At 45.7% G+C, this 26124-nt stretch overlaps 1 protein-coding gene across 1 annotated transcript in view; it reads right to left on the bottom strand.

Moving 5' to 3' along the window:
• Window positions 1-23872, bottom strand: part of Mindy4 (MINDY lysine 48 deubiquitinase 4) — a 115518-nt gene extending 91646 nt beyond the window's left edge. Inside the window, exons 1-5 of the mRNA XM_031381992.1 lie at window positions 23665-23872; window positions 16995-17114; window positions 11504-11739; window positions 9660-9906; window positions 3835-4205 (exon numbers count right to left, since the gene is read on the bottom strand). Coding sequence (XP_031237852.1) covers window positions 3835-4205; window positions 9660-9906; window positions 11504-11739; window positions 16995-17114; window positions 23665-23727 — 1037 coding nt within the window. The 5' untranslated portion in view covers window positions 23728-23872. The remainder of the gene's footprint in view (window positions 1-3834; window positions 4206-9659; window positions 9907-11503; window positions 11740-16994; window positions 17115-23664) is intronic.
• Window positions 23873-26124: the final 2252 nt, after the last annotated feature.

Genomic DNA, 26124 nt, shown 5'->3' with positions numbered 1-26124 from the left:
GTGAATGCCCTGTAAAGCAGCAGATGCCTGCTGATTCCCACAAGGGGCACAACAACGGGAAGTAAGACTCCAGCCAGCAACATGTATAAGTAAGATGACTTTACAGCCAGAGACCCTAGAGCCCGGGTGGAAAGTGAACAGCCTGAGTCAGCCAGAACTGAAGAGTCCAGGCCTCCCACTCTACACACCAGAGCCACTCTCCCTTACCTCAGCCACAGCATGAGAACAGCCCACCGACTGCATTTGATGTGTTTCCCTTTTCTAGAACAAAGCTGCTTTGTCACTCCAGGGAAACTCAAGGCAGTGACTCTGGATTAAACTAGAGGCAACCTGACCAGCTCAGGGTGAAGATGACTCTGGGCAGTCAGTAGTGTGCTAGAGGAGAGGGGGCCGTCACCCAAAGGCTGTGGAAGGATCCAAACTCAGGAACAGAGGTGACATAGTCATTTGTGTGCTCGAGAGACTCGGCCCTGACTCTCCCTGGATCCCTTGAGTATGCTGCCTCATCTGTGATATGGGGTTATCCCCTCAGACCTTTGACATTTACCCAGAATACTTAGAACAGTGCTTTACACCACATGGGCCCACATCAGAGAAGGACTGACTTCCGCACTGCCATTGAAGTCAGTTGCAAGGAATGGTACTGTTAAGTGACCATTCTCTGTAGACGGGGTGCTGTCAGAAACACCAAGAACAAAAAGGTCCCTGCCTTTGTGAAAATAATACTCAGTGGAGGAGACAGGCAACAGACAAGTAGACCGAGACTCTCTGGTAATCATAAACACCATTAAAGAGAAAAGGCATGACTTAGGAGCCAGCCCAAGAAAAGCACATAACAAGGGAGGGACCGTGTGAGATGATGAGAAACAGGGCCATGACAGACGGGGCCACACTGCCCCCTCCACAGGAGTGGGTGGACATGTTGTACAACATGTTGTTGTTGTACAGAAACAAGCAAATCCTGTGAAAAGAATGAAGACTTAAGCGTGGCTCTGGAGGAGCAGGGCTGACCCTAGTAAGACACAGAGCTAGAGTAGCCACAAGTGTGGCTTCAGGATAGAAGGAAGGCTGAAGAAGGATGGGTAAGAAGGAGTGATGGGGGGGACAAAGGATAAAGGGACAGAGGGGGAATGGAGGGAAGGAGGGAAGACTGGAGGGACAGTTGGAGGGAGGGAAAGAATCGAGGAGAGGTCCTAGAGAGCCCTGTCTAAACAAGACCTCAGTGAGGAGCAAAGGTGACACCACAAGTCATGGTGGAAACAGACCACAGAGAGGATGGCCCAGAGGAAACCTCCCTTCACAAAGACAGAAATGAAGACAGGCTCTTTTCACCCCAAGAAGCAAACAGATATATAAAGAGGAAAGTGAAGACTGTGTGGAAACAGAAACAGAGCACAAAAAAAAAATATTATTGAAACATAAAATCAAGAAAGAATTGAGTAAGAGTCTTGAAATGTAAAGCACATGCCAAATAAGACTGATTACACAAAATCAAGGTACAAGGAGACAGTGGACTCCCAAAAGCTATTCTCTGACCTGCATGCCTGCACTGCGGCACATTGTCTCAGCCAGGCCCAGTATACTGGCACACAATGACTGGGTCCGGTCAAAATTACCAAAAATGCGTGGAAAGAAGACCTAAGAAATGACTAAAATTCAGCGGAAAACTGGACGATAGCAGCAGACCCAGGGTAATTCACCCACGGGGTCATGGGATGGTGACTTTAAAACCATGAGGAATTTTATGCCTGAAAACAAGAAGGAGAATCTGTGTTTTTAGTGAATAAAAATTCTAAGATATAAAAATAACTGAAACTAAGAAGCTACTTAATAAGTTCAATAGCATATTAGATGTGACCAGAAGAGAAGATATATGAACTAGAGACAGATCAAGAGAAAATACCTAGAGGGCAGTGGTGCACTCCTACTGTCTCAGCACCCATGGCCTAGGGGTTAAAAACTGTGAGATCTCATTGTAAAAGAAAAAGAAAAAATATCCATGTGGAAACACAGCGAGAATGACAGAAAAAATATGTAAAGAATGTTTAAAAGCCACACTACACAAACACAGTGAAAAGACCATCTGTGTAAGCAGAGTCCCAGACCAAAAAAAGAAAGAGAGGCAGAGAGAAAGAGAGAAAGAGGGGGAGAGAGAGAGAGAGAGAAGAAAGGAGTGAAACAAAAACAGTATTTAAAAGGTTAACAAATGATTACTTTTCCAAAACCAAAGAGGAGTATGAATCCTCAATTTCAGAAAAGTTGATATATCCCAAAAAGAATCATCAGTGAAAACCACACTGGGGTATGGCATCCAAACTGTTGGAACCCAAAGAAAGGAAAATCTCCTAAAAGAGTCGGCAGTATGGGAGGAACAGTCAGTGCATCACCCTCAAGAGTGCACAATGCAACCTTCAAACTGTGACTGACTTGCCACCAACCAGGAAGAAAGCCTAAGATCATAGAAGGATGCAGGCAAACAAAGACATCACAAAAGGAAACAGCTGAGAAGCCAGCGTCAGTGATCCACAAGAGTAAACTAGAAAGCAATCAGAAGGGCTGGAGAGATGGCTCAGCGGTTAAGAGCACTGACTGCTCTTCCGAAGGTTCTGAGTTCAAATCCCATCAACAACATGGTAGCTCCACAACCATCCATAATGAGATCTGACGTCCTCTTCTGGTGCTGTCCGAAGGCAGCTACAGTACATTTACATATAACAATAAGTAAATCTTTAAAAAAGAAAAAGAAAGCAATCAGAAATTAAACCAAAAGGAAGTGCAACAAATGAAATAATTAAAAAGGGCATAAGGCACACATAAAGCCAAAGGACGTTCCTAGAAAATATGTAAGACTAAATAAATAAGACTAATGGGTGTGAATGTGCAGACACTCAAGTGCACAAGAGGGAAATGCCAAATTACTAACGTTTTAATTACTACTAATTAATAATTTCAGGAATTTCAGGAATGAAGCAGACACATCACTGTGGATCTTACAAACTTGAAAGTGAAGAAAGCATTTTTTTAAACTGTGTAATTTATACCAATGAGCTAAATACAGAGAAAATTGTCAAAATCATTAAAAAATACAACTTGGCCCAACTGACAAAGAATAGAAACTTCTAATTAAAAGCATTTTGATTGAAGAGATAACTTAAAACCCTTCAGAAGTCCTTCCCACTAAGCTCTACCATGATTTAAAGAGAAAAGCATCAGTCTTACACTCGCTCTTAAAGAGAAGAGAAAGGGTGAGCCTCCAATGAGGGAAAGGCAACAGGAAAACCCACCAGCCAATTCCTCCATGAATCTATGCTCTAAAGTCCTAAATGAGATGTGAATGAATTAAATCCAGTGCTATCATAGCCAAGAGGCTCATCCCAGGTGTAGGACTGGATGAACAGTCAAAAACCAATTACTGCAGAAATCCCCAGTTGTCTATTATGAAAGAGTGGAAATAAAAAAAGGAGTTAAAGAAATAAAAGGCGTGCCCACAATATGTCTTTGGGTCTGATTCACGAATGCAGGGAACTCCTCAAATCCCCATCAGCCAGGTGTGCCACTCCAGTTATGCTTGGGGACATCAACTGAAGCCTTCTACAGCTCAGAGAAGAATGGAAGGGGCAGAGAAGGCCTCCCCCTGAACTTTGGAAGGTATGACCTCTGGCTCCATTTTCTTCCTGGTTGATTATAATCCTCTGGTCCTGCCTGCCTCACAGGCTTACAGAGATAGCACAAGAGACCAAAAGAAAAGAACCCCATGAATGCCACAAGAGGCTGGACCATGTGTGCCAAGTTGTGCTTGGTTTGGAAAGCCCCACCTTGGCTCTCCATGCTCACCTGAGAGATGGGGGCTGGCCGCCCTGACGCTTGAATGCTCTTTCCAGCCGTTCCTGGGGCATCATGGAATTCCCATCTGTGTGGCTGTACCCCAGTGGGCTGTCCTCTGAAATACTTCTTAGCCTGGGTCTGTCCCTCTGGGACAGCCCTTGGCTGCTAGAAGTGGCATTTGGCTTCTCTATAAACAGTTCATTCAGCTGACCCAGAGGGCTCCTGGAGACAGAGTCACTGCTGGGACCAGGGACCTCCTGTGGACCCGGACAGGCTGGGGCGTGGACAAAAGGCTCAGACTGCTGTTGGCTCTCCTCTGGAGCTTGGAGCTTCCTGCTCAAAGCTGAAGACCTTCTCAGAGAACGTTTGCGGAAAGAGTCCTGAAGCAGTAAGGAAAAAGGCAGTGAGCATCCTTACCTAGTGGAGTTGGAAAAAGTACCTCCTCTAATCCCTGGGATGGTCCACCCCAGGAAGGTCTGTTCCCAACCCCTTCTTTTTCTTTCATTCATTGAAATGATTTTTCTTCATACAATATATTCTGATTACAGTTTCTTCTCCTCCTACTCCCCCAGTTCCTCCCTACCTTCCCTCCCATCCAGAGCCACACCCTCTGTCTCTCCTTAGAAATAAATAGGCATCTAAGGAATAATAATGAGATAAAATAAAACAAACAAATCAGAATAGGACAAAAACAACCAAACAAGACAAAGAAGAAGCATAACAAGTGCACAGAGATGTGGAGACACCCTGTCACACACACATACAGGAATCCCAGGGAACACAAAATAATATTCGAGGTAAGGACCTGTAAAGTAAAAAAGAAAAAAAAAAGAAAAAGAAAGAAAAGGCCCTAACTTAACATGAAACAAAGGCCTCCCAAGGATGCCCCTGAGCTTGTTTTGTTGACCATCTACTACTGGGCACGCAGCCTAGCCTTAAGAGTGGTTTGTTTCCCCAGTGAGACTCGGGTTAGGAGATGGGACATGTGTCCACTTCTCCTTCTGGCTCTAGGAACCGCATCTGGTGCAGACCTGTCCAGGCCCATGCATGCTACCACAGTGTCCATAAGTTCTGTGTGCACCATATGGATGTGTTTCCAAGGCCTTGGTTCTTTGGTGTCTTTCATCCCCTCTGGGTCTTCCACTCTTCCTGCCTCCTCTTCTGTAGGGCCCCCTGAGGCCTGAGGGGACTCTGGAAGGTGCCCCCAAAGCTTCTTGCACTGTAATGTACCTTCCTGAACAGACCCAAAGCACCCTTGGGGTTTTCTCTCACTCTCTCCTTACCCAGAGCACTTCAGGTGGCAGGAAACTCATCACAAGTTTCTACTTACTGTCTCCTCACCTACAGCTGAGTCATCTGTGGAAGCAATTTTCCTTCTCTATCCCTCATATCCTCACCAGTAATACAAGCTGTCTACAGCCCATTACCTGCCATTTTGAATGAGTAATCCTGCAGTGAGCTGTTCTCATCTGTTAGGGATGTGGATGTCAAGTTTTTAAGGGGTTAATATCCTCATGTTTAGCTATAAAGATGTTTTGTTTTGCTCATGGACTTACATGCTATGTGACATATGCACTATGATAACTTTCTGAAATATTAATATCCTAAATCCAAAATACATTTGGTCCACATTTGGGATGAGAGAGGAAGAGATTGTAGCCCGTCCTTCTCATTACCATGGATAGGATAAGACACAGCCCGAATGCAGAGCAGGCATGTCACAGAATCATGACAGTCAGCAGGCCACTCCCACACCTGGTGGTAGACCAGGAATGGCCAAAGCCACTCTTCACTCAACTGTGGTGTTTATGGAGACCCTACCTCAGCTGCCTACATCTCCTTAGCACTCAAGATTTGCCAATTTAAAAGGAAGGAATTCATAGACAGACTACGGCCTTCCTATCCATGATTTGCTGAAGAAACAGGGCTTCCAGCTACTACCCAGTAAGGCAGTGGGCATGGGAATGCTGCCAAGACATAAAATCCACCTTCAAGCTTTTCCTCGGTCCAGACTTCAGGATCTCTAAGCATGTCCAAAAACAATTCAGGGGCAAGCAGTAACCTGAGCTGAACTAAGGAGAGCTAATTTTGTTGTGTTCTGGCCTCATGGAAATGACTAGGCACTATAGATCTGATCCAAAGCTGCCCAGGGCATACCTGCCCACAGTGAGAAAGGCATTAGTCACCATTCCTGAGAAGACACATTTCTCTCATCCATGACTTACTGGTAAAAACTGATGAATACCCAGCAAGTATGGCCAAAATGTCAAACACCTTCCAGGAAATGTAGGAAATTCTACAGTCACTATTCCATGAGCTTCATAGAACTCAGCTATCACAAAAGAAAGAAACCTTACTTCCCAAAACAATTACCAAGACAGTCTTCAGCAATGACATCACCTCCGTCTCACCAGTCACCAAAGTCTCACCTGCACACACTAAAGAACAGAGCCATCTTGGTAGGAGATAGGACCCTGGCACCCACTGAACCACTGGTTCTCAAAGTGGAGTCCACTCACCTCTAGAAATCCCCAGATCACTTAAGGAATTCAAAACAAATCCTATAGTAGCTAGCTAGGTATGACGTGAATGTGTCCTCTGTGGTCCACATGGAGTGAGTTTGGTGGCATTAAGGTGATATGGAAGGGCCCAGAAGAAGAAAATTGAGATCTCAGAGGGAATACTCTTTGAAGGGATCAATACTGATCTCATGGAACTGGATAAACTCCTACAAGAATGGTTTGTTGTGATGGAACCTGGCAGCTCCCCTGAATCCCTGCTTCATACACACAGCTTGCCTCTCCCACACGTAATCCCAACATGATGGCACCTGCCCTGCCGTACTATGAGGTGGACAGAGACTTCACAAGAGTCTGACCAGACGGGAGCCGTAAGACCCACAACTATGACCTAAAGAAACCTCTGTTTAATTATCTACCCTTGGATACTTTGTTAGAGTGGCAGGCAACTGATAGACAGTAGAAACACAGCGCAGTTTGCCTTTTGCAGTGAAATTTAGGGTGCACAGCAGCAGCAGCAGGAACACGGCTGGCCATGTATATGAATCTAAACTTTACGTATGTTCTGGGTGTTCTTCACTGCCTCACATTTGCAATAAAAAATGAACAAGTATGATGCTGACTTAAGAACAGCCCCACTGAAGTTTTTATTATGAAGCATTATTAACCTCATTCAGTTTAGACTGTGTCACACACATCATTTTAGTACTCCAAGCAACCAAACAAGAGATACGTATGCCCGCCCTGCTAAGTAGGAAGGACTGCTGACGGCTAAGGAGTGTGCCACCATCTAACTGTGAGGGAAACGAACTTGCTGTTATTTTCAGGGAAAATAACCATGAGCAGACAGACAATAGTGAATCAGACTAGAATTTGGCAGGCATTTCTTGAAAATAAACTGAGCCTGTCACAGCAAGGGAAACAAATGGTGTACTGTTTTCAGTGATGAAGTGCAAGCTGTGGGGTAAACAGCACTTTTGGGAATCCTACATCAGCCTTCCAAAGCTTGAGGGTCTGGAGGGATTTTAAAATGTTCCTGCAATCTTAGTGGTCACATCCCTGAGTGTGTGTGTGTGTGTGTGTGTGTGTGTGTGTGTGTGTGTGTGTGTGTGGTTTGTGTGTGTCCATTTAGAAGATCTATATAATTCAGTAACCAAAGTATTCCAAAGGACTTGATGTATCACACTACTTAATCATATGGGAATAAAAGATTCAGCATGCATGGCAGACCTACGGGAACTGATAAAGTACAGACAGCACACATATGTAGTTTAAGGTTTCACATTATAGGGTGGGAGTCTAGCTTTGTTTGATAACATACTTGCTTAGTATATGTGAAAACCTGGGTTTTGAGTCCCAGTGCCACATATACCAAATATGGCATCACTCACTTAAAAGGTCCTTAAATTCTTTGTCCTTTCTAAATTCTGTCTAAGGCCAAATTTTGTACACACACTTTAATAAAAATGATGTACTACAACAGACTACATTCAGAAGCAAAAAAAAAAAAAAAAAGTCTATTTATATTGTTTTTTATCAGGCCAGACATTAAAGAGATTTGCAAAATTATATACAAAGCAATTACTAATCTCACCAATTTGGAAAGCACAATTTTATAGCAAAATATGTTGTGTTAAATGTAAATAGTTTTTTGGTGTTATTTTAATGATTATGAAGTAAATTGTTTTAATTTCTTAGTTTAAACTTTTTAATTTTTTTTAATCGTGTGTGTGTGTGTGTGTGTGTGTGTGTGTGAATATGGGTTGTACACACAAGTACAGGTCTGCCTTTAGAGGCCAGAAGAGGAAGTCAGATGGCCTCCAGCTGAAGTTCCAGGTGGCTATGAGCAAACCAAGTTGGGTGCTGGGAACTAAACTCAGATCCTCTACAGGAGCAGCAGGTGTATTTAAGCACTGCTCCATCTCTCCAGACCCAAGTTTTAATTTCCAATACAGCAAGTATCAATAGATATAGTCCCCATAAACAAGAGCTATAAGAGAACCTCAATGTCAAAAGCACAAAGAGACCCTGAGACTGAAAGGCCTGAGAGCCACCGCTGAAGCCTGAACTCCTGGCGAGATAGGCTCCCTTCCGCCATGTGCCCGGCAGGGAGCGGAACAACCTGGTCCCCACTGATGCTGCTCTACAGTACCATCCTCACAGCTTCCAGCCAGGGTGCAGCAGTGCTTCCCACAGCCCTCAGGGGGCTGACTCTACACCACTCCACCCTGCACAGGCCTGTGAGCAAACACCACGGGCCACACACAGACATGACAGCCCTCAGGGACCTCAGACTAAACCTAAGACGGCTGATGGAGTTCCTCTGATACGCACCACATCACCCTCCTGGAGGTAACTACTCAAGGTACCCAGATGGATCTGACAGGAGGAAAGACACTGATGCTGACTAGCAATGTCGGCCATAGCAAAGCATTGTGGGGTGGCATCAAAGTCTGAAGTCACATCTTTGCCACCCTGGGACTTAGCGATTCCTTCTTCTACATTTGAGAGACTGTTTCTTCCCAAACTTCTCTGACCTTCCTAGTCACTTTTCTCTGGACAGGGTCCAGTTTATGAATTTCCTTCTTTGACAAGATGCCTTGGGTGTGGCATGGCACCAAGGGGTGGCCTGGCACGGAGAGGATCCTCCCTCTTTGTCCTAACTCGACAAGAGTGAAGAGATTAGTGCCAGCATCAACACGCTCACACAGACACAGAAACACAGCTAAATGAGAGGGAGGTGGCATTCCACAACAACCGGGGTAGGTCTGCCCAGGCCGCTCGTGTTCCTCATATTTCCCCATTGATTGTTTGGCAAACTCCTTTCACAATGTCCTCTCATTTGCTGCGCTCTCCTACTTAAGGAGATCAAATCATGATCCCTCCTTAAAGGAAACCACCAAGCAATGAGTGAAATTTTTACAATTCTTCTGAAAGAAAAAAAAAAAGAAACAGAATAAATGATAGCTTTAAAGACCAGGATTTCTACTCCCCTTTAACCATTGTGATAAATAGTAATATCCTCTAGACTAGGGGAGGGCACCTTCACTAGAACTGCCAAGACAAAGCCAAGAATGTGTGTCTTTACTCAAAGTAAGGGGAGAGGAAATCAAAGCATCCACTTCACTAACTCAGGGAGATATAAACTGAGGGCAAGGAGGTAACGAAGGGGGCTGAGGATCCACTAAAATAGAGCCAAGGAGAAAGCAGGCAGGCGTCCATCCTATCCTCATATGTACCCCGTTCTCAGCCAGCAGTGCCTGACGCCCATCTCTCACTGCCCAGGCTACAGAAAACAGAAAGGGACAGTCCCACCTGTGGGGAGCTGGCGACGGGCCCAGCCATCATGCCACGGACAATCAGGCCAGACTTCGGCCTGGTCCTCTCCACCGTCCTCTTCACATCTGTGCCAGGCTCTGATGAGTGAAGCTGCTCCACCTTCTCCCACGCAGGGACCAAAGGGAGGCTGTCACCCAGGACCATGTGCGCAGGCTTGCTTTTGTATGGGGTTTTTTTGGAAGATATGAAATTACCAAGTATGTCCCCATCCAGATTGTCATGCCTGCAGAAACATAATATTTACATTTAAACAGAGCCTCCAAATGAAAGATAATAATAAAGCCCACAGTTAACCACCATTTGTGAGTACATAATTGGAAATGAGCCGAGTCAGGAGAGGTAAGGAACGGAAGCACTTCCTTGGTATCAGGACAAAGGCTGCTGAGAACAGCAAAGTCAGATGACCATCCACAGGGCTCCTCAGTCCTAATGGCTGAAGGCTAAAGAACACCTTGAGTCTTGCACACTCAAAGGATAAAGGAGAGCACGTGCAGTGCTGGGCATGGGAACCTGGCCTTGTTGTACATCGAGAGCACACCTGAGGTAAATGACATGTCAGGGTGTTCAGTAAAGCTGTGCCAGTGTGTGTGTGTGTGTGTGTGTGTGTGTGTGTGTGTGTGTGTATACATATAATTGTGTGCATGCAGGGGAAGACAGGGGGAAGGAAACAAAACAAAAAAGAAAGAAACAGTAAAAAGGAGCAAGAAGTCCTCCTTTTAGGTGGAGCCTCCTAGATGGTCAGCCATGTCACAATGGAGCTGACTCTCCCCTTCCAACTGTCAGAACCTCATTAACGTTGACAATAAACACGGACTTCATACTTTCTATGAAAAGTGAATGGCCACAGACATTGCTGTGGGTTATGTCATCTGAATCAGTGGGAATGACAAACAAGGTTTTCCAGTGAAGCAAGATGTCCTGACGGACCCACAGCAGACTGTGTCTGCTCATGAGAAAGGCCATTCTTGTTATAGATCAGGAAAAGGAGAGAGGAAGCGCAAGTCTGTTTGGAGATGCATGCTGATGCCAACCTGAGTTCTCAACTTGGTTACTGGAAAGAGAGATAAAGACAGACAGACAGAGAAGGAGGGAGGAAGGGAAGGAGGGAGGGAGGGAAGGAGGGAGGAAGGGACAGAGACAGAGACAAAGAGACAAAGAGACAGGCAGAGAGAGAGAAAGAGAGAAAGAGAGAGAGAGAGAGAGAGAGAGGGCGCATATTCCTGGACGGAATGACAGATACTACTGCGCCTCAGTGGTTGGGGTCCCAAAGAGCTAGCAAAATCTTAAAGCATTTCAATCTCTAAAGAGAATGATGTCCACCAATATGTTGTCATAAAGCCCTTAAAGTAAGAAGCGCAGTACCAAAGCCCCCGAGAGCCAGCACGCTACACGGCCTGCACAGTAGCAGTTACTCCACATGTCCTGCAACACAGATGCCAGCACACTGCTCTGAAGAAACAATGTACTAAGAAAATGAGAAGAGACTGAAGAATATGCTAAATGTGTGGCCAAGAGAATGGAGAGGGCCAGAGAAAAAGGCCAGCAACAGATTCCCAAGAGACTTAAGCTGTCGTCACTAAGAGCATCTACCCTCAAGTCTAAGTCCAGTCTTTAAGAGTAACAAACAAATGACCAGACTAGATTTCAAAAGAAAAAAGAAAGGGAGGGAGGGAAGGAGGAAGGGAGAGAGAGAGAGAGAGAGAGAGAGAGAGAGAGAGAGAGGGGAAAATAGGGCCATCCATGTTTGTAAAGGGGAGCCTTCTTCTCTGGCTGGGCTGAGCTGGTAGGCAGAGTGGAGAGGAAGAGGAGGAGGTGGGTACCTGGCTTTGCCTGCTTCTGACCATGATGTTCGTCTTCCTATGTCTTCGTCTGAAAGGTCATATATATTCACCAGTGTGGTCTCTGGGTATCTCAAAGGCAATTTGTTGTTTTTCTTTGGAACAGGGATTGCAGGGATTGAGGCTTCTTGATTTTCACTGTTGTCTGTATTTCCAAAATGATCCAGAAAGTATCTGGTAATGAGTTCCAGGTTTGTTTTAAGAGGTTTTTCTTTTGCCTATCATTGGGAAGGCAAAATAAATTGAATACCATTAACTGAATGCACAGCATTTGGGGAAGGGTGAAAAAACTATCCCAATCCTTTGCCATACTTTACCAGCTTTCCACTCATGCTACACACACACACTTACTTATTTTATGTGCCAGGCACCATACTGGGTAGAGACTCAGAAAGAAAGACAAAAGTCTCCACTCTGGAAGAAACACCATTTTATGCACTGTGAATCCAAAAGAGGACTGCACAAGCTAATCTCCTTTTGTACTCTTTCCCTCTGTAAACAACTGTAAGAGATAAATCCTTTCATTTAAAAAATACTGTTTTAATTTAATTTTGTATTATAATCATTTATTGAGTGGGAAGAAGCTGAAAACCACATGTGTGTGGACATCAAAAGACAACTTGAAATCGCCAGTTCTCTCCTTCTACCATCTTTCTGGCCTCTGTAGCTCAAGATATATTTGGGGCCTAAACATTTTACTAGGAGTGTATGGTTTCAAACTGGGATGTCCTCCTCAGGCTCATGTTCTGGGCACTTGGTCACCAGCTTGTGACACCATTATGAAGTCTGTGATGCCTTCAGGAGATGGGGCCTGACTGGTTGAAACAGATTGTAAAGGGCAGAATTGTGAAAAGCACACCTGCCCCTGGCTCCAGTCTCACGTTCCTTGTTCCTGGTTTCTGATATACATCACATCAGTAAGCAAACTCACTCTCCAGGCACTGGATCTTCTCCATCACAATGGACTAAAATACCTAAAGTCATGATCCCAGATGAACTTCTCACACTGTAGCTTGTTCATGTGAGGTACTTTGTCATAGCAAAGACAAAGTAAATAACACAGTAGATGATGTTTCTTTAACACTGACCACTAGCAATTGCAGACTGGAGCAGAAAGTTAGAATGAAAAGCATAGAACCCTCTCTTACTCTTGCTTCCCTCTTGCCCTCTTGGGCTCTTCCCTTCCCACATCCCTTCCCCTTTCCATTCCCCCCTCTCTCCATGTGTTCATGGCCAGCCTCTACTACTTCTCTACTCTCTCTTCTCTTGCTCTCTCTCTCCTCTCTCTCTCTCTCTCTCTCTCTCTCTCTCTCTCTCTCTCTCTCTCTCTCTCTCTCTCTCTCTCTCTCTCTCTCTCTCTCTCTCTCTTTCTCTCTCTCTCTGCCATTCTGTCTCTACTACTCTCTTAACTCCCTTCTCCTCCTCATGCCCTAAATAAATTCTATTCTATATTAAAAAAGAAAAAAGAAAAAAGAAAAAAGAAAAGCAGAGAGTCAGCTGGGACAAACCCAGGCTATACCCCAACCATAAAAAAAAAGAAAGAAAAAGAACTTAAGGTATCTGGTATCTTCCAAATGAATGATACCAGTGTTTTCCAGCCTTGCCTGTAGTAAGTATTTTCCTTGGTTTTTGGATTTCTTGTTTTTAAACATGACCAAGACTTACTAAACCCAAACAGCAAGAATTAGAGCTCTGATTTCTCCTAAATCCCTCAGCCCAGAAAATCTGAACAGATACTCAGTTGTCCAGGCAGTGTCCCACAGGTTGGCCTCAGGCATCTGGGCCACGTCAGTCCCACCCCAAGAGCTGGGAACTGGGAGCACCGGCCCCGCTGAGCTGTGTCCAGACATGGGCTTGGGTGCAGTGCTTGCAGAGTCAGGGCAGCCAAGGGTTGATGAGGGGCCTGGTGTGGAGCCCTCAGCACAAGCCAAGTCCTTCCCCTGCTAGTCCTCTCCTGCCAAGATCCATGGCCAGTGGACAACACTGAGTACAACAGCCTTATCAGATCATTAAAATCAGGAATAATGTGTTTATTTATTCAGTTTTTATAAGACCAAAAAAATATTTATTTTGTCTTGGTCTAAATTAAGATTACAATGAAGTGAATTGAAGAAAACATAAATTGACTTCACTATCTTGCCTGTTCTTTCAGTGAAGGGCTCTGGGCCCTGGGTTGCCCACATTACACTTCTGTGAGTTTTCGTACTAGTATCACAAAGCTCACAGTGAACACACGTTTCCCAAACCTCAGTCTTACATAGTGAGAGATCCAAAACCTTAGGAATGAAAGTTTTCCATTCTCCAGGAATCATAGTAGGCTCCTTAGAAGGATCCACTGACAATGGCCCTTTAGTCAGTGGCGGCTGACTTAAGGAGGGTAAGTCTGGAGTTGAGTCAGCTCCTGGACACCTAGCTGGAGGAGATAACAAGGCCAGAGCTGAGCTGGTCTCCAAAATTCTTCAAGGTCTCACCAAATACAATAGAACCAACATGGCAGCCAACCAAAGTTGTACTAATGTCACTGCTTTGCCCATGGCCAATCATATTAGAGGTTACCTAACCCTTCTGGAAAATTCCCCTAGACCTGCATAAAAGGGGCCTACAGACCCCTCAAGTCACTGCCATTTTGATGAATGGTTGACCCCTGCATGCTGGCAACTTCTGCAGAATAAATGTTCTTTGCCTTTGCATACTACTTGAGCCTGGAGTCTTCCTTCAGTGATTCCTGGACCCTAATAGTAGGTATTCCAGTCTATCACACAACTGTTAGGAAAAACAAACCACTGGGAATATTCACACTGAACTGCAGAGGTTCCCTGGGGTCACATGAGCTCTGGGCTCAGTGCATCTCGAAAGTCCCTGCAACAGATGCTAACAAGTATACCTTGTTTTTAAAATGTAAACTCCAGGGCTAGAGAGATGGCTCAGAGGTTAGGAGCACTGATTGCTCTTCTAGAGGTCCTGAGTTCAATTCCCAGCAAACACATGATGGTGAGTCACAACCATTTCTAATGGGATCCAAAGATCTCTTTTGTTTGTCTAAAGACAGCTACAGTGTACTCATATAAATAAAATAAAGAAATCTTTTTAAAAAATAAAATAATAAAAATATAGGCTCCAATCATTCTATCAAGACTGACAACTGATAAACCAGATAAACAGGGATTCATCCAGGACTGAAGATACCTTAAGTTGTGAAGATAATAATTACTTTAGAAAGACTACACTGTGGTGAAAAAATAAAAATAACTTAAATGAGAAGATGCTTCTGGGAAATAGAAGGTGGTTTTATAGAAAATCCCAGGGACAGTAATAGTTCTTCAGATTTTCCAGGGAAAGGTCCCAGTGTCTGTGAAGCCCCTCCCTAACGACCACAGCCTGGGCCCCTGCCTCCGAATCCAGCCACTGAAGGGCACAGGGTTGCTGGCTCAGTGCATTCCTGATGCAGGACTGCACACCTGAGTGATGGAGGACAAGAAGACAAAGATGCTCTGGGCTGCCTCAGCTTCTGCTGGGACCTCACTTGACTGCTAAATCTCCTCAAAAGAATCACAAGGGCTCCTGCAGCAGAGATGAGTAAGCTGAGGGCCAGTGGCTGGGGTCTGCAGACCTACCTGTAACACTTGGCTTACATAGGACAGCCTGACCCAGGGTCCTCTCTGCCACACCATGCACGCTGGGCCAGTTGTCAAGGGGTCTGGAGGTTTCTCTGGGTATTTCTAATAGTCTTGTTCTCATTTGCATATGCCCAATCAGTTAAGATCTCATTTTATTTTATCTATTTTTATATGGTGGTGGTGGTGGTGGTGGTGATGGTGGTAGATTGTGTGTGTGCGTGTGCATGTGCGTGTGCGTGTGCGTGTGTGTGTGTGTGTGTGTGTGTGTGTGTGTGTGTGTGTGTGTTTACAGCTGTTCACAGGCATACAAAGGCCAGAAAGGAATGTCAGATGGCTTCCTTTATCATTCTCTGCCTTATTACCTTAAGACAAGGTCTCTTACTGCACAGGAATATGGTTGGCCAGCAAAACCCTAGAATCCTCCTGTCTTTGTCCCCTAGTGCTGATGTGACAGAAATGCAGTCATGCCAGCTTTTGCTGTGGTTGCTGGAGATTCAAACTCTTACCACTAAACCATCTCCCCAGCCCCAAGACTCCTTTTGAAAATCAATCTCTAGCCCTGCAATGCTGGGCCTGGAAGCACACACTTGTAATCTTAGTACTCAAAAGGCTGAAGCAGAATTGCTACACTTTGAGGCTAGCCTGAACTATATGGTGAATTTTGACCAGCCTTGGCTACAGAATAAGACTGTGTCTCATGAAACAAAGAAGAAAAAGAAATCTCTGTTCTCACCCATATAAATGACTGTCAGAGGTCAAATAGCCACTTTGGCTCAGAGATCTCCCTGGGGGGTTGGGGGAAGGGGGCAAACTCCGATCACACCAGTGGGTTCAGAGCTTTCATACTCAGCCCAGAGAAGCTGGCCCAGAAGGCCAAGGCAGAACGTCCTGCACTTTACTCAGTATAGCATGGCTTCCCTTATGTCTCACCTGTAACAGACTTCTGCATGAACTGTCATTTGTAGCTTTTTAAAGTATGACAAACACAAAACTATTGAGACTAATCACCAATTTCTCCCTGACTCATATCATGCCCATGTACAAGGCGACATTTGCTGGAGAGGATGCATTAAGAGAGAAGTTAAATGAGGATTATAGCTTTTTACGTTTCATGTATTCACTCTTTTAGCTTCTAATCATTTATTACATGGATACATATGGATTCAATAAGTTATTAGACAATTCATTAAATACGGATATACAACAGTGGAAAGATATATAGTCTCTGTCCATCTACTGAGTCCATGGGCCTGTGGGAGGCAGACACTAATGAAACAAAATGTTCTACTTCAAATGTAGGATGTAGCCTCCAAAGCCCCATGGGAGAGAGCAGCAAGTGGGCTCGGAGTCTAGGGCCAGGGACCTCCATACCTCAAGAAAACCTTGAGTTTCCTCAACTCCCACACCCTTGGGTATGCTAAACCCAGCTTCCATCTCTGCTGACCTACATTCAAAAGAGACAACCACAGAAAGCAGAGGATGGCCAATGTTAGTATAACACATATACATATACACATACACACATACAAACACAACACACATATATGACATTTATATTACATATGATAATATATACATATATATTATACTGTATAATATATCCTTAAGCAGTCTTACTAAAAATACCATTGTGTGGGAAAGGGGAGCATAGAGAACAATTACCAGAAAATAGGCATGACCAGCCCAGACTCTGAGACAAAGTGACCTCAGACTTGCCAGGAGACACTCAGGGCTGGTAGGCTGAGTGTAGTTCACTCTGAGATTCGTCATCTTGGCCAGTCCCCAAACCTCCTGGCCCAGCTGCCAGGCCCTGGCTGCCAGGACACCACCAGACTCACCCCTCAGAAGCCAAGTACCTTGTTCTCCTTGTAGAGAAACTCCAGATGTAGAACTTTGCGGAGATCATTTCTGCTATTGATGCTGAGCTCACAGCGGGGGCGCTCCTGGTCCATGGTCACAAAGGTCTTGTTCAAACCCTGAGGGAAACAGTCCGAGTCACTGTTCATCATTTTAAATGAAAACCTTCCCCTCTCTGACGCAGTATAAACAGAGGACCGCTGGGGCTCATTAGGACTGAGCTCATAACCTTCCTTACACGGCCACGGAAGGAGCCCAGAGCTAACTTCAGAATTCATTTTCATATAACCTTGGGCTTGACAGCATTATCAGTTTGGTTTGGGGTCAGCTAAGGCTAGGCCTGTAGACTCATTTGATAGATAACAATGAAATTCAGGAAGTAGCTTGCTACAAGCCGGTTCAGGGGCTCAGTGTTTGCCCTAGACTTGGGGCTATGAAAGATGAACCTTTAAAAATAAACGGACATTTAAAAAAATAAAAGCAAAATTACAAAAGGCCAACCATTGTTCCCTTAACTTTTCAACAGAGGAAGCCAGGAAAGATGTTTGAAGTCACATGGTGGAGATCTGCATCAGTCTAGCCAGGAAGTGTGTTTGGGGCACAATTCCCGACAGGGCACTTCATGAATATCTGCCAGCAAGTCACTACCCATCACCCCTTCCTAAACACCCAAGACTACAGTAAATGGGAACTCCTGCACCCACCAGGAGCTTGGCATCCACATTTGAAAACAGCCACAACAGCTGCTTCATCTCCATGACAGGACACTGTGGCCACCAAATGCCCGCCAAAGATGTCTCAACCCCTTCCTCCTGCCCAGGATTGCCCTTGTTCCTGATGGAGCCCAGACCCCAAGTGCCATCTAGGTAGGGCGCTACTTTTCCCTCAGCCTTTGTGCTCAGAACTTTATAGTGGCTCCAGCTGCTAGAAAACAAGACCAAACTCATTGCCTGCCATGAGTTTTAATTAAAAAAAAAAATGAATTTGGAAAAGATGCAGTCATAGTGCTGACCCTGAGAGAGTGAATGGGGTCTTAAGGAAAAGCATGAGAGAAACAGTGTGTGCATGTGTGTGTGTGTGTGTGTGTGTGTGTGTGTGTGTGTGTGCATGTGTGGAGAAAAGAAGGCCTGGAAGCAACTACCTGAATTCTACATCCTTAATTGTCCTGATTTTCACCAACCAACTTGATAGGGAGCATCTAGAGATGATGATTCTTCTCTAACCCACCTCAGACTCACCAAGTCTCAGTGCATCTAACACACAAGTACACACACACACACACACAAAGAGAGACAGAGACAGAGAGACAGAGACAGACAGAGGCAGAGAGACAGAGAGAGAGAGGGCATGCTCCCCAAGCTGGCTCTGAAGCATATCATTACCCAGAAACAGAAACCAGTGGGGGCAGTTACAGGCACCCTGTGGAAGTGAACCCCCACTCTTTTCACTCAGCTAAGGTTTGCCCTGCACCCATGGTGTACAAGGCTCTGTTCTTGGGACAGAAGGTAAAGAAGGAAGGAAGGCTAGCATGCTAGGAAAGCAAGCCATGATGACAGAACAGTCTGTCTGTCCATCGCAAAAATGTACGCCATAGAACAAAGCAAGGGGACTATGGAGACGGGACATGGCTTTAACAGGCAGCTACTTGCTGAGCATTAACCATGCGCTCATTCTTGTCTACTGGTTTGCTCATCTGTCCACTGGTCCAAACACTGGAGCAGAGGGGCTCCAGTACACACGAAACTCCAGCTTCCATATCATGGAGGAGAGATAACCAGGCTAATGTGTTCTATAAAGAGGGAGGGGAGATACAGATAAATAGGCAGAGAAGACAAGTAGAGGTCTGAGGGAAACTGTTATAGAACGGAGTCAGGAAGTGATCCCTTAGTCATGTGACAGTGGAACAGAGACATCAGGGGAGTCAGAGAGAAGGCCCTGGGGGCACCTGGGAACACAGTGCTCCACACAAGGGGCAGCGAGTACAAAAACTCCTTCAACAGTTTCAAGAGCAGGGTATTCAGAGCTTCAGGAAAAAGTGACAGAAGTACAGACAGAAAGGTCACCCAGGGGCTAAGGAGATGACAAGTGAATAAGGTATGAAGACTGCAGTTCTAATCCCCAGCACCCACATAAATCCTGGGTGGGTGTGAGGTCCTCCTGTAATCCCAGTACTTGGAAGGCAGCGATGAGGGAGTTGGGGGGATTCCCATGACAAGTTAGATAGTTAAACTAGCCAAGCTGGCAAACTCTGTGTTCAAGTGAGAGAGCCACCTCAACATGTAAGGTGAAGTGAGCTGGAGGAAGGCATTGATCTCAACCTTCCACACACCTGTGCACACATGCTGGCAAATACACATATGCACCAACACACCACGTGAACACACACACACACACACACACACACACACACACCTATGTAGAAAAATAAACAGAAAGGGCACCCAGAGCCTGAGGATTGGGACAACAGAAAAAGTTAAAAGGAGGAATGTTGGACTGAATAACATGGGTGCCAAAGTGAAAACAGATGTAGGGACAAGAGAGCAGCCTGACAAGGTATTAGGCGGTGACCATTTAGAAGGTTATTGGGTGATTCACATAATCTACATGGAAGCTAGGAACAGCTTGAAGCAGGGCATCAAACACAGGAGTCCTAAGAGATGATTCCGTTCTCTGTGCTCTGATGGTAAAGCTGACAGCGGATGGGAGGATAACAAAGAGGAAATGAGCCCCTAATCTGCAGGGTCTGTACTAACTCTGAGCAGTGCTGGAAGTGTGGGACACCCAGCTGGCATTCAAGAGTTGGAGACTTGGCTGGTAGAGAGGAAAAAACATGTGTATTTGGTGTTGGAAATAGAAACACTAGCACGAACATGCTGGATTCGAAAGAGAAGTTAGTGGAGATGTCACAGAAGTCACAGATGTCACAGATGATAAGAAGGCAGGAGCTCAGGGAGAGGCCAGCCAGAGAAGACATTCTGGAACTGCCATGTTATACAGACAGTACTAGAAGCCATATGCAGTCTGAGATGCCTTCAGAAGGGATGCAGAGAAGGAAGGCCAGAGTCAGTCTTTGAGCCGAGCTACCCTGTCGGGGAAAAGAGAAGCACCCAGCAATGAGTGTGAGGAAATGGCTCCAGGAAGGAGAAATGGCCAGAACAGGTAGTGGGAGTCAGATGAAGGATGGAATCCACAGTGTGGACACTTCCGAGCCAGAGGGATGAAGAAGGCGAAGTAATGGTGATGAGAGTCGTGTCTACAGACTGGGATGTGTAAGAAGTGAAGACGGACTAAGGGTTACAGTATCCACTGCTCTTTCCCAGGGTTCTGATATAAAGGGGAGAAGACATTGACTGGAGTAGACTGGGGGCCAAACTGAGTTCCCATAGTGCTTAGATGTGCTGAATGGATGCCCCATTAGAGAAAGGGCCACCACGTGTACAGTGGGGATGCTGAGGGCCATGTCCTGGAGCATGATGACACAGAGGGGCTCAGGCCTGGAGGGTTAGTGGGGTGGAGGTGGGAGCAGTTTGAGGAAGAGCCTGAGGGGCACTCATTTTTCCTGACTGTCTCTGTCCTCTGGGGAAGATGTAAGGGAAGCCGAAGATGTGTGGAAAGGTCATGCAGCATTTAAGAGAGGAACAGGCTACATAGGGGCAGTGAGTGGGCCTGCACCTGGGAAGCACCATGTCATTAAGGTGAAGCTATCAACATGCAGGTATCTTTGTGCATTCCAGTTCAGCTCAGTGGTGTGGGTATGAAGCAGGACAAATTTAATTTCCCCCAGAGCAGGGCAAGTGTAACAAACAGTGAGAAGATAAGAGAGTCAAGCCCACTGCAGAGCATGGAATTATAACGCAGTGAGAGAAAGAGGCAAGAAGGTCTTACATTAAGGTCGGGACTGTGAAACACTGTTGGGGACAATGGACTGTAACTGTAGAATGGTTTGGGACTGAGAAGGAACACAACCAAGAAATGAGGACATGTGGAATGCTTGAACCCAGATGGTGGAAAGGGAGGACAAGCCTGTGGCATGACCATGGCAAAGACAAGAAGCAGACGAATGGTAGCCATGTCACACTGCAGGAGAGAAGCCAAAGACACGGGAGCCTGGGGCACCAGAAAAGTCACTTCCGTGGACCCTGAAGTAGCCCAGAGACATCATGAGTCTCCTGAGAGCAGATCAGATGCTGGAGGGTAGAGTTTGGGAAATGCTAAAGGGGAGATGGATCTGAGGGCTAACTAGGTTACACACAACCTTCTGGAAGGGGATGTCATGGTCCAGCCTGCTTACCCTAGGCAAGTTTCTTTGCTTCCTTATCTCACAACCCTCTTATACGAAAAGGAATAATGTAATTATACTTATCTTCCTGGATGGTTAGGAACATTTGAGAAGATCAGTTGCCATCTAGGAGGTACACACAGGATGGGAACTGGCTCAGCAAAGGCCTGTGGTGATCACAAGGTCTCTCTCAGAGCAGAAGCAATGAGGAGAGTAATTACGACTGCACGCGCTGGTATGCACCTGCACTTCTGAATACAGGAGTCAGAGGCAGGAGAACTGAGAGTATAAAGACAGTCTGGGCTACATAGAGAGAACCTGGGCAACATAAAGATAGCCCTGGCTCAGAACTACCCCAACCCCCAACACCAATAACATGAGCAGTTGCCCTAGCCAAAGCTCTGGCTCTCTGTGACTTTAGTTAGGGTTTCTATTGTTCTGCTGAAACACCATCACCAAAGAAGCTTTGGGGGAGGGGGGCAGTATTTGGCTTACATTTCTGTATCACTGAAGGAAATCAGGGCAGAGACTCAAACAGGGCAAGAACCCAGAGGCAGGCGTTTCCATACAGAGCATCCATAGAAGGATACAACTTACTGGTTTGGTCTTCATGGCTTTCTCAGCCTGTTTTCATATAGAATACAGGACCACCAGCCCAGGGATGGTACAATCCATAATGGACTGGACCCTCCTTCATCAATCAGTAATTAAGAAAATGCCCTAGAGGCTTGCTTATAGCTTGATCTTAACGGAGGCATTTTTTTTAAAATTGAGGTTCCCTCCTCTCAGATTACTTTAGCTTAGGTCAAATTGACATAAAACTAGCCAGCACAGGTAGTAAATAAAGACACCCTCCTTTATACTTTTAGATATAAACCATGGGAGGAAGAGGAGGCCAGGCAAGTAGATGGTTTCTGAGGTGTTACCCAGTTGGGAGGTCAGCTTGGTGTCTCTGTCTAGGAGGTGAAACCAGCAGATGTGACCGCTGTCATGTAAGAGCCAATGAGCAAATAGTCAAGGTGAGTCCAAGGACATTCCTGGTCAATTCTGATCATGGGAGTGATCAGAAGAGCTTGGGAAGAAACGGACCTTGTCACAGGGCAGAAGAGATCAAGGGAGACATGAACGAGAAGCTAGAAGCAAGCGTGGGCCAAGCTGTGAGGTCTCAGGATGTCAGTGAGGGCTCTGGATAGCACTCAAGAAATGAAGGCCACTCGGACATGTGCAAATCTAAGTACCCAGTCTTAAACAGCAGCAGCGATCAGCCTCCGAACACATGACATGGATCATCCAACTTGCATGGAGGATTCAGTGACAGAGAGTCAAAGCAGAGGCAATGAAGCCAGATGCATTAAAATGTTTCCAAATAAAAATAAATTATAAAAAGCACACCTGCATTTCAAAACAGGTACTGTCAGAGCTAGTATAAAGCAGCAAACCAAGTGTAAAACTGAATACCTATGTGCATGGTGTATGTAAGTATCAGGTATAACGCATGGGCACTGCCTGTGTATCACTAATGCTCAGTCATCAGGCATGAGCGGACCATAATAGTCCCTGTTTTAGAGAGAAGATGAGGTAGCAATGTGAAACTTACATTTCAAACTAATAATACATACCTAAACTTCCACTATCTGACCTCAAATCTTTTCCCTTTGTTCCACGCAAACACACACACACACACACACACACACACACACACACACACACACACACGTGTTTCAATCTCAAATTAGTGCCCCTTGGGGCAGCTCAATATGACATCATGTAGAAGCACACACCGCTAATGCATAGTCCTCAGCTTCTTCGTGTAAAATACAAGCCAATGGGCAACTCCTGGAGCCTAGGAAGCCCTTTCCTCTCCTACACCCCCATGGGGGACTCAAGAACCTCCTAACTTGTAAACACTTTGAAAACTCTTCTGGAAAGAGGAAGAAAGAGAATTTACATAATTCTCCTACAAAAGCTCCTTCAGTAGCTGGAATGTCCATCCTTGATTAAAATGATCAAAAGGACTGACTGTCCAGAACTTTCCTTTGGGAAAGTTCTTCCCTACAGACACGTCCTTTTTGCCCCTGGCTGGGAGAACATGCTCCGCCCTGGGCAGCCTTGCCAATCTGGCACTGTTGTGACAGAGGGGACCAGGGGAGGGCAGCCAAGCAAGCGCCGGCCTGGCTTTGTGGAAGTGCCCTCGCATTAGGAAGGTCTGGCTTCTGGGAAATGTAGTTTCCCTGTCCCGGGAAAGGGACGGCTCTTGGGGGAATCTCTGAGGCGAACAGAAGGCGTAGAATGCTCCCCCACCCTCAAAGGTGCAAAGATGCTGATGGAAACCACTGGTTGCCCCTCAACATAAGAGGATACTCGTGGGCTTCGGAGTGTCCAGATATTACCTTTCTGCTAAGAAACTCCCGGACCAGGGAGGCGGCCACCTCCTCCACGTACAGACTGTCCATGCTGCTAGCGCTGCCCACGAGGCCACGCGGCCGCCTGCAGCCCCAGGCCCCGTAATCCGTTGGGCCCAGTAAAGCAGCGTTGCCGTGGCGACGGTGGCATCCGCGCCAGGAAGAACTCCTCCCCTTCCTGGGAAACCAGCGATCTAGGAGGGCGGGAGAGAAGGGAGGAGCATCCTCCAAGCCGTTTCTCTTTGCCAGTTGCTGAAGGCGGAGCTTAGCCTCTGAGTTCTGGGCGCCGAATTGACTGACTCTGGCTTCTTGTGGCAGATGTCATTGATCCAATCAAAGGTTCCATTTCTCCATACATAAAATGGGAAACACGCCTTACCCTGTGGTCCTTAAAAGTCTGAACAGGCGGGGAAGCGTTCCTGACAGTTCACCCTCAGGACTGCCGTTGCCGCCCAGGTTCACTTGAGACAAAGACTTTAGTGTTCTGGCCTCTGTTGTGCAAGGGCGCTAAGACTCCAATTCCTGGCATCTAGAAACTGGAAGGATGAGAGACTGGAGAAGCCCAGGTCTTTGCCAGTCCCTTGGGTAGCACCTCAACTTTCTCCACGTCTGTACTTTGCCTGCTATGTTGGTTTGCAGGGGCTGCCATAATAAAATGCCGCAGACTGTGGCTTCAACAACAAAATTACTGCCCTGCAACCCTGTAGCCTGCAAGTTGGTGATCAAGGTGGCACCAGGGCTTTTATCGCTTGAGGACCCTCCCGTTGACATCTTCTTTCTGTGTCTTTAGAGAGCCTCCCTCTAAATGTAATCTGTGTGCTATTCATCTCTTCTTAGAAAAACACTGACCACAAAAAGTTAAGTGTCCACCATAACGACCTCCTTTAAACGTTACCTTACCTCCAGATAAGCCACGTTCTAGATGATACAAGGCATTAGGACTCCAACTTAAGAACTTTATGCTCTCAACTCAGCACATATCACCCATACTTTACTTATACATTATTTTCCCTAAACTAATGTCTCCATGCAGTGATACTCACAAAATCTTAGGTTTATATGATTATTCAATTCTGATAAACATTAAAGTGTTTACAAAATTAGAAAGGTGTGTTTTATGTAAGACTATCTCATAGCCAATGGCACGAGCACTGTGCCTGGAGGCTTCATGCTCCACTTTGGTGTTCTGAGGATGTCATTGTATCACTGTACTAGGACAGTTTGAATTATAATTTCCAGGCATCCTCACTGTCTAACCCACCAAGGAGTTCTCTGCAAAGCCATTCTTGAGCTGCATGTGGATAGAGTGAAGATGGTAGGAACCTTGCCAGGGGACCTGCTATTTCAGATGTAAGGACACTCTAATAAATGCATTACAATTTAAAGCTCAAGGCAGACTTTCTTTCATAGATATAAATAAGACAAGAGCTTGCATCTCAAAAATGGTAATTGCTTGTCTTTGTCTTGCTTTCTGCTGCCGAGACAAAATACTGTGATCCACAGTTCTAGGTTTCAGATCCACAGCTCACAAAAGTCGCGGCAACAGGAGCTTGTGAGAGTTGGTCGGATCACACCCACAATCAAGAAGAGAGCACAATAAATATTTACATGCTCAGCTACCCTCACTCTTTTTTTTAGGATATATTTATTTTTATTCTGTGTGTGGTAAATTTGCTTGCATTTATGTATGTGTACCATGTGCATGTACAGCGTCCAGGAACTCAGGAAAGGATGTTGGGTCCCCTGTAACTGGAGTTACAGATGATTGGGGGCCACCGTATAGATGCTGGGAACAGAACCTGAATCCTCTAAAAAAGCAGCAAGTACTCTTAACCACTAAGGAATATCTCCAGCCCCACTTCTTCACTCTTTTTTGTTTGTTTGTTTGTTTGTTTGTTTGTTTTTCAAGACAGGGTTTCTCTGTGTAGCCCTGGCTGCCCTGGAACTCACTCTGTAGATCAGGGCTGGCCTCAGAACTCAGAAAATCCACCTGCTTCTGCCTCCCACATGCTAGGATTAAAGGCATGGGCCACCACTGCCCAACTTTTTCACTCTTTTTTTATTAGATATTTTCTTTATTTACATTTCAAATGATATCCCCTTTCCCAGTTTACCCTCCAAAAAAAATCCTTATTCTTTTCCCCTTCTCCCTGCTTACCAACCCACCCTCTCCAACTTCTTGACCCTGGCATTCTCCTACACTGGGGCATCAAGCCTTCACAGGACCAAGGGCCTCTCCTCCCATTGATGACTGACTAGGCCATCCTCTGCTACATATGTAGCTGGAGCCATGAGTCCAACCATGTGTACTCTTTGGTTGGTGGTTTAGTCCCTGGGAGCTCTGAGGGTTCTTCAGTCTTAACAGTTGAGGATCCCCTGCCTAGGGAGTGGAACCATCCACAGTGGGCAGGTCTTCCTGCATCAATTACCATATTCAAAATCATTCCC

This window comes from Mastomys coucha, unplaced genomic scaffold (assembly GCF_008632895.1).
Source record: "Mastomys coucha isolate ucsf_1 unplaced genomic scaffold, UCSF_Mcou_1 pScaffold20, whole genome shotgun sequence".
Lineage (NCBI taxonomy): Eukaryota > Metazoa > Chordata > Mammalia > Rodentia > Muridae > Mastomys > Mastomys coucha.
This window is presented reverse-complemented; position numbering and strand designations above follow the sequence as displayed.